At 44.4% G+C, this 9,362-nt stretch overlaps 1 protein-coding gene across 2 annotated transcripts; it reads left to right on the top strand.

The window, feature by feature from the left end:
* Window positions 1–7,370: 7,370 nt before the first annotated feature.
* Window positions 7,371–9,047, top strand: pou3f3b (POU class 3 homeobox 3b; the record flags this gene model as incomplete). 2 transcript variants are annotated; one of them, XM_083632874.1, is made up of 2 exons in its annotated part: window positions 7,371–8,615; window positions 8,946–9,047. In XM_083632874.1, the coding sequence occupies 2 exons, from the start codon at window positions 7,404–7,406 to the stop codon at window positions 9,045–9,047; spliced, it is 1,314 nt and encodes a 437-aa protein (XP_083489000.1). The 2 variants fall into 2 exon arrangements, with proteins under 2 accessions (XP_083489000.1, XP_083488999.1); XM_083632873.1 differs by having other exon boundaries at window positions 7,404–8,624.
* Between the last annotated feature and the right edge of the window lie 315 nt (window positions 9,048–9,362).

Raw genomic sequence — 9,362 nt, 5'->3', positions numbered from 1 at the left:
TTTCCCTAGGACCCCCCTGCACCCCCCCCCCCCCCCCCCACACACACACACACACACACACACACACACTCCCTCTCTCCTCTCCTCCCCTCATCCTCTTTGCCTATCTGTCCTCCGTCACTCACCTCCTCACCAGCCGGTAGTGTGTGTGTGTGTGTGTGCGTGTGTGTCTGTTTGTGTGTGCGTCTGTGTGCGTGCGTGTGTGTGTGTGTGTGTGTGTGTGTGTGCGCGTGCGTGCGTGCATGTGCCTGCGTGCATAAACACTTTGGATCAGGCCACAGACATCTCTCTCTCTCTCAGGTCGTGTTTTCAGCCCAACTGACCTCACCGTGACCTTCGACCATTACTCTCCAATTAATGTGCACCTCAGTCATAACCTCGTTAAATTGAGACAAATTTTGAACCATTGCAGGATCCCTGTCTCACCAAATCAAAACTATAGTCTGGTCCATTCAAAGCACTGTGACGAAACCATCTATTATTCATTCATTATTCTAATTTTATGATAAAACTCACTAAAAAATAGAAAATAAAAATATTGTATTTTTTAAGCTTTAATACAAATCACACGAAGGGCATCTGTGTCCTCTAATTTAGAGTCTAAACTATATTCCTAGCCTATTTCTTAGAAAGTAAACTCATTTGAAGCAAATTATGACATTCATATTGATTTCCAATCCAAAATCAATACTGAGCTGATACGTGTTCCAGTCATGAAGCTAGCATCTAATCAAATGAAGGCTGAGCACCATTGGAGACGCATCTAATAACACTAAACATACCTGCATGTCAGCCCATTAGCTGTAGGCCTACGTTCTGCATAGCTAGGGCAAAATTACTACTGGAGGTGTATATAATTATATTGGCCTTTATTAATAGAATATGAATAAAGACATTCTGTCTCGTTTGAATGAGTCAAGAAAAAAATCATTCATAAAAGACCATGTCTGAAATTGAAGTCATGTTTAACACTTACACTGATATTCAACGAAGCCCATTTAATTAACGGTATAGTAGCTACATTATCATTTAAGTGCTCCAAGTTGGATTCGGCTTTAAATCAACGTTTGGCTTGACATGCAGACACACTTAACGTATGTTATTAACGTTTCGGATTACTGACTGGACAAAGTGAGGAAAATAAATTATGCAGCCCATAGGCAACTTAAGTAGGCCATAATTAAAACGGCCGAAATTGCATCAATTTAATCTGGATATTGTAAGCAGCCACCTCAACTCACACCTTTGCTTCTGAGGATGACATAACTCTGATGTCATGTGTCATAAATTCACATCAGCTTTGGAAAGTGTTATCAAACTGATTAGATAGCCTATAATATTTTCAGGATGGGAGTGGGAGCATAAATTTGTTTTTGTATGAATAAATTAAATATTGTTTATATTGGTGTTTTAGCCTTATCATCGACTGAAGGTAATTTACACATCTTTATTTACTAGTGTCCATATCTTTGTCCCTGTAGGTCAAAATGGACAGGTCTAAATGGCTATTAGAATGTAGAAAATCCGAGACATGTGATGGTGTATAAAAACGCTTATTTTCTAATGAGAGCTAAGCACATTTAAATCAGAAAAAAGACAATAACATTTCTCCCATTTCTGCAATATTGCCCTTGCTCTGTTTGTCCATGCGCGATTGGCAAGCAAAAGGCATGGGTAGAATATGCGGGTCTATAGCCTATAAATCCATGGAAATATGTTGCTGCTGATTGGAAGGAATAAACGGTCTGTCACAGGACTATTACAGTGTAATAATGCACAATAGCCCACTGCTTAGATGCGTTGTTGTTGTTGTTGTTGTTGTTGTTGTTGGTGGTGGTGGTGGTGGTGGTGGTGGTGGTGGTGGTGGTGGTGGTGATGATGATTATGATGATGATGATGATGAGGATGGTGATGGTGATGGTGATGATTATGAAGAATTTGACTGGTGCCTGCAGCTCTAAATGGCTGGTCAAGCATACAGAGAAATTGCCATGCACTAATTCCCCAGATAGTTCATGATTCCTGCACGCCTGGTCCTCGTTTGCTAATAATTCTGAATGTCGTGGTTTAGTCATATGCTTCCACAAAGACCTGCTGGCTCAGATTTACCACTACAGATGGCGACTGGCTTAAAAACACCACGCAGATACTATTATCGCAGCCTATTTGCATAAAGTAGGGGTACCGTGTCATTGATAGGACTACGTCATTGTTACTGATCGATATGCGGGGTTCCTTCACAATATTTCATTGCTGATCACTGGAATCATATTCAGTATATGCAAAAGTAATTAATCTGTGGGGACCCGCAGCCGCTCATAAAATTAAGATATAAAAAAATCTGGGGAATTAAAATATTGTGTTGTTGATTAACTAATGCTAGGGTATGTCTATAACGAGGCCTCTGGAGTTAATTGATGAACCCGAATATAGCGTAAACCCATATTTTATTTTATTTTTGGCCCGCATTCTGCCATGTAAGAAGAGGAATGAGCAGGATGCTGCATATGAATACTGTAATATGTATCAAGCAGCCTTATGTCATCTTTGCATGATATAGGCCTATATTCAAATAGCTATATTCTCCTATGCGCAATTTAGCGCTTGCCTCTGGGCCGATCGTAGCCATTTGCCTTTGGAAATGTGTCTCCCGTTCCGTCATTTTCTATCCCTATGCGAATACAGCTGATATCTTAATTGCCAATCGTGCCATCCATAGCCATCAATTCCTGTCTCTTCTTGAAAGGGTGGTCATAAAAATACAAGAATGCCTCTCCACTGCAAAAAATAAAATATATACATCTTAGCAAGTCATTTTTTATTCAGTATTCTGTCTCAGAATTTTATTTTTTCTCAAAACGACAATAATAATTATGCTAATTGTTTTGAGGTGGTGACGAAAATCACTGACACGTGTGAAACCGCATGGTCACAAGCTGCGAGAATGTTTTATTTGTTTTAAGATAAATAACACTGAAAGGCTGATTATGAGTGTAAATTAGTAGCCTTGTTAAGGTGGACATTTTTTGCAGTGTATAAGTGGATTTGCGTCATGAGTGAGTGCGACACCTGGCGGCAGACATGATTTATCTATCATGAAGCCAAATCCATTTTACCTCAGCTCTGACTAAAGCAACTGCCCTGCACTGACGCGTTACTAGAGGAAGGGCACGTTACTCACTACCTGTTACTCACTCAACAAGGTAAACGTTACTTGAGTATATTATTTACTCTCTTGAGGCAGTTTTTCCATTACACACCCTTTATCTTCTGGGTGTAACTGCCGTTACTGTAATGCGTTACCGGCCAGCAGCACCGGTGTTGGCCCGAGGACATCGAGGCTCTTTTCATCTCGCCTCCAGTGCACAAACATACAGCTTAATGCGACTAGTGTTTTCCCCCTTTTATTGGGCTCACCATGGCTACCAAGTGCTGGGCTCAGAAATGCACTCGCTGCTGCCATTAATGAAGGAAAAACAGTTAACCCGTGAGAAAAGAGAGCGAAAACCTCGAGGAAAGTGTAGAGAGAAGACCGTCTATTCAAGTGTTCTGCACAAACCCGGGTTGTGTTAGGACTTACTGACGACATTATTCTCAAAATGTGCAGAAAATGGTGATGGACGAGTTGATGCAGCCTATTTCAATTCTTGGAAACCATATAGGCTATAGGCTATTGCCTGTTACCAGATCGCTTATTACGCACAGTTAAAATGTGTCGTTTTCCTGGAATGTCCTCGTTCCTTGCTCTTGGAATAGCTCCAAAGTAGCCTATAAATATATATAAAATACAATACGGTTTAGCATCCATTAAAATCGCCATTTGTAAGCATTTATAGGCTTTGCCTGTCTGTTTATTGCCGTTTAGGAGTGAGCTCTGGTCAGGCTGCTGCAGATAAACTTTAAACAAACTTTGCAGCAGCAAGATCGATTTATATTAAACGATTTCATATTGCACTTGCCTAGGCGATTCCTCTGGAGGATTCAATCCAGGGGTCTCTCTCTTCCTCTCTCTCTCTCTCCCTCGCTCTCTCTCTCCCTCTCTCTCTCTCGCTCGCTCGATCCCCCCCCTCTCTCTCCCTGCTTAAAATGTGATTGATTGCACTTTTCTCCGGTGGACATTCACTACAAAACAGCACAGCTTATCCATCTGCCCGCTATATATATATAAAAAACAGAGGCTGGGGCGCAAAAGCAAACACGGTGCACGTATTGATTTTTACGCATTAAAAAGAAGAAAATTACACGCTTTTGCAATTCGGTCTTATAGTTAAGTTAGAGAGAAGGTAATTCTATTATCGGCGCAAAAAGTATACACTGAATTGCATTTAAAACCAGCAAAATGGTACGTATCCCCATAGGCTACTATACCATGGAGCCATGCGTTTGTGATGGAGACAAACTACACCATTCCTGACGCGTAAACGAAAAAGGCATATTTGTTGACTTACCTTATGAAAGCAGCGAAATATCTTCACATGGTTAATACAGAGCCTGTTAATGGTTATCTCCCTGCATACGACTTGCTGCTCCCTAAGATTTTCTTTCCTCTGCCTCAACTGAGCAGGAGCACTCCTCGGCTCCCGCTATTATTTTCACTAAAATATATGAAAATTTATGCAAATGAAAATCAGCACTAACTGTTCGTCTCTTGTTATACTTGGGGATGATTTTTTCCCCTCTCCCCCTTTCTTTCTTTCTTTCTTCCTTTCTTCCTTTTTTTTCTTTTCTTTTTTCGCATACAAAACAAATGGACTCCCCCAGCAGGGAACTTGGGGACCTTTTAGGAAATAAGCAAATAAATAATAAACACATCATGTATTATAAGAGAGGGGTGTTTCATCGCCGCACAGAGATTTCAGTGAACATTTCTGAAATGGCTTTTGACTCTTATTTTTACATTTGTTGGTTATCTTAGTGCACAGATCCCTCTCCTACATATAACCCCCTTGGTGTCACGTTTCTGCTGGCCGCCTGAGACGCCCTTTGAAAGCGTGCAGTGTGGATTGAACAGTAATTTAGACAGAAATCCTCACTGTATATTAATGAATAGAGGGGCCCATGGCACTGGCATAGCCTGCCTATTCAATGTAAACAAATCCACGAGGCTCGCTCGGTTTTGAGCTCAGTCCAAATTAAATCTACTGGGATAGATGGGGGGGGGGGGGGGGTGTGAACTGGCATGGGGCAAAGCAGAACTACACCAGTGCTTTATTTGCACTGGTGATGTGAATCATTTCTTGTAATAAAATCTATGCGTAATCTATGCGTAATCTTTGCTTTGGGTTTATGTGGCAGTGTTACGTGCTATAACCGTGACATGCCCCCATAACATCTACAACATGGTACTACAGTTAATCCTACCAGGAAAATCACCTACCAGGGGTGCAGGCCTGCGCTGTTCGCCCTGGAAGACACACACCCTCAACTGCGTCTCCCTCAACCAATGGGCTGCATAGGCTATATATCTGGCACCCATCACCACCCTTGGGTGCGTCCATAGGCAGAAAGGGGTCCCACGGGCTAACAAAGGCCCATTCATCTCCGGGGTTATGTGGTCATCTCGCATTTTAAGGACCATCTCCAGATTTCAGATTTTAAAAGAAGGAGACATTTCCACCGCCTCCAAAGCCCCCCATGCAAATCCCCCAAGGACTGCTCAATTTGCCCTTGTTTTGGTTGCCACTTTTCTCTCCCCCATGGTTCGAGGTTACTGCGTTTCCGCATGGAAGCATCCCCGCAACCTTTGTGCGTTAACTCCTGAGGAGCTAAGGCGCAGAGCTGCACTGGCTGCCCGCGCTCAAAACATGACAGACTCGCGCGTTTCTTTTTCACATAGCCTATAATGCTCTGAGGTGCATGAAACAGGCCAAGATTCCAGGTTTCATATAGTTGTATTGTCCTTGGAGTCAAGTAAAGATCAAAGTGGCAATGTGAGTGACTTTTATGCTCATAAACAACTTTTAACTGGGAGAACAAACCCTTTTTTTTTTTAAATGTCAATGTTATAATTCTAAACATATTCTGCTACACCTAGCCCTTTAGGTTAATTATGGCAAATAATGCCATAGTCTTTTAAACCCCAGTATTGATGCCTTGCCTTGCCTTGCCCAGCCTTTAGGCTATAAGTCAGGTTAGATGATCATAGCTCATATATAGCAGTACATTTTATAATGTCAAATGGGCATTTTGAATAAAAAGAATTGGGTGGGGGTAACCTCATGCATTCAATTGACCCACCTTTTTATTTGCTAAACAGAGTTTTTTCGTTTGTTTAGGCTGGCATAAATATTGAATTCATATAGTCAGTTGTTTCGAACTGGTGTAAGTTGGTCTTTTAAGGGGGACAGATATATTTCTGAAAATATATTAAGAAATTGTTTTATGATGATCACAGACTAGAAGTCATAGTTTACCTACTTTGTAATCCCTGTTTGTGTGCTCATATCTCTGCATCATTTACTACAAAGTTGTATTCTCCGTTTTGTTTGGATTGCAATTAAAAACCAGCCAATTGGAACAGCCGGAAGGAGGGCTCGTGCGCCCGAAGCTAGGCTTGGCGAGACCTGCCAATCACACCCCGGGTAACCAATCAGCGGGCACGCACAGGGTAAACATCCGCGCGTCGTCAAGCTTGGAGGGGGGCGGGACTCCACGGCCTGTCAGAGAGAGAGAGAGAGACAGAGCGAGGGGGAGAGAGATATAGAGTGAGAGAGGAGAGAGAGAACAAGCGAATGAGAGAAGAGGCTTGCAACCATCGCCTTGCACTGTTATACTGGATTGTACTTCAACGGGAGTTTGCGGTTTGGCAGGTTTATATACATCAAAACAGAACAAAGACATAGGCTGTACTGTGCTATAAAAGAAGAGAGAGAAAAGAATAGAAAGGGAGAAATCTCAGCGACTGAAATACAAAAGAAGTATAAGGACTCCGCTAATGTTTTTCACATCCAAAGGGGGACATAAAACTGGGACTTTGTACATTGTGGAGAATTTGCAACGTTTTTTGTTTTTGTGCGACCACCAAAAGTTTGTTTGGGACAAGGCGTTTTTTTCATATTTGAATTTCTAATGTCCAGAAATTCATCCCGGTGCAAAACTTTCTAAACGGACTGCACATGTTTTCAAAGGGCTTTTGAAAACCTGGGATTCTATTCATCGACATTCATGCTGCATAAGTATTTGAAATAGAATGTTGTAAATACACACGGATTGTATCATTTTTCCTGCCACCATTTTGAACCTCTTTTTTGCATCTTTTACGCGCGTCGATGGTATTTGCCAAAAAGCTACACATACTTTTTAAGTTTGAATAATTCATGAGATACAATTTGCCTGCTCGAAAGAAGTGACTGTAAAAAGGGGAGGGGGGGTTATCTACAAACATATTCATAAGGGTTGACGGAATGGCCACCGCGGCTTCCAATCCTTATCTGGCCAGCAATAGCATCTTATCGTCCGGCTCCATCGTGCACTCTGACTCGGGAGGCGGTGGCATGCAGCCGGGCAGCGCTGCGGTCACCTCGGGCTCTGGGGGTTACCGGGGAGATCCCTCCGTCAAGATGGTACAGAGTGACTTTATGCAAGGCGCCATGGCAGCCAGCAACGGCGGACACATGCTGAGCCATGCGCACCAGTGGGTGACCTCCCTCCCGCACGCTGCGGCGGCCGCAGCAGCAGCCGCGGTGGCCGCAGCGGAAGCCGGCTCGCCCTGGTCGTCGAGCCCGGTGGGGATGACGGGCAGCCCGCAGCAGCAGGACGTGAAGAACAGCGGCAGAGACGACCTCCACACGGGCACCGCGCTGCACCACAGGCCACCTCACCTAGCGCCCCACCAGACGCACGCCGGGGCATGGGGGAGCACGACCGCGGCGCACATCAACTCCATCTCCGGGGGGCAGCAGCAGCAGCAGTCGCTGATCTACTCGCAGCCGGGCGGCTTCACTGTGAACGGCATGCTCAACCCGGGGAGCCAGAGCCTCGTGCACCCGGGCTTGGTGAGGGGGGACACGCCGGATTTGGACCACGGCAGCCACCACCACCACCATCACCACCAGCATCCACACCACCAGCAGCACCACGGCCCAGGCGTCAACAGCCACGGCGACCCGCACTCGGACGAGGACACACCGACCTCGGACGACCTGGAGCAGTTCGCCAAGCAGTTCAAGCAGCGGCGGATCAAACTGGGCTTTACGCAGGCGGATGTCGGCCTGGCTTTGGGCACCCTGTACGGAAACGTTTTCTCTCAGACGACCATCTGCAGGTTCGAGGCTCTGCAGCTCAGCTTCAAGAACATGTGCAAGCTCAAGCCTCTGTTGAACAAGTGGCTGGAGGAGGCGGACTCGTCCACGGGCAGCCCCACCAGCATCGACAAGATCGCGGCGCAGGGGAGGAAGCGAAAGAAGCGCACCTCCATCGAAGTGAGCGTCAAGGGCGCTCTGGAGAGCCACTTCCTCAAATGCCCCAAACCCTCGGCCCAGGAGATCACCAGCCTGGCGGACAACTTGCAGCTGGAGAAGGAGGTGGTTAGAGTGTGGTTTTGCAATAGGAGGCAGAAGGAGAAACGGATGACGCCCCCAGGAGTGCCACAGACGCCGGAGGATGTGTACTCGCAGGTCGGCAATGTGAGTGCAGAAACACCGCCCCCCTCCATGGACTGCAAAAGAATGTTCAGTGAAACATAGAACAGCACACCAGAATATTTTATATGAAATTAAACTGATAAAAAAACAGACTATCGCCAAGATAGCCAAAACATTTTTGATACTGTGATTGTGAGGGAATATGAATGACTGCAAATGTGTTATATATTTTTCACCAGAAAACAAACAAACAGCAACTTCCCCCTTTTTGCTCCCAACCCCCCCAGAACGCACCGTTTTTAACCTTCTTCCAGGCCCTGAAATGTATTAACCTAAAAGGTTCCTTCTGCTTTTTTCTTTCAGGGACATTTTTTAGTAGATTACTTAAAAGATGCAAGTGAAGCGAGCCCAGACCAGAGGGTGACAACTACAAGTTCATTCCACCAGGTAATTTTGGCGCATTAAAACACATCAAGAGGAAACTCAACCCAAGTGTTATTTTTTTTCTCCCCTCAAAAATATAACCCCAACTTTTATCCTGTGTTTGATTTGCGAAGAGACAAAGGAGCAGGCATTTGTATATTTAGAAATGGAACTTACATAACCCTCCATCCCAAACAATAACAGAGGAAAAACTGCACCAATATGAAGAAGAGTGGCATCCACGAAGCTTCCATCAATATTTCTCGTTATTTTTTCGGGGTGGACTGCATGGTTTGATTTGAACACATGAAGGAGGATTTGCATTTTTTTTTTCCCTTTTTTGCCCTATGTGAGCCC

Source organism: Poromitra crassiceps, assembly GCF_964638095.1.
Source record: "Poromitra crassiceps genome assembly, chromosome: 3".
Lineage (NCBI taxonomy): Eukaryota > Metazoa > Chordata > Actinopteri > Beryciformes > Melamphaidae > Poromitra > Poromitra crassiceps.
Note: the sequence above shows the minus strand (reverse complement) of the source record. Positions and strands in the feature narration are given on the sequence as shown.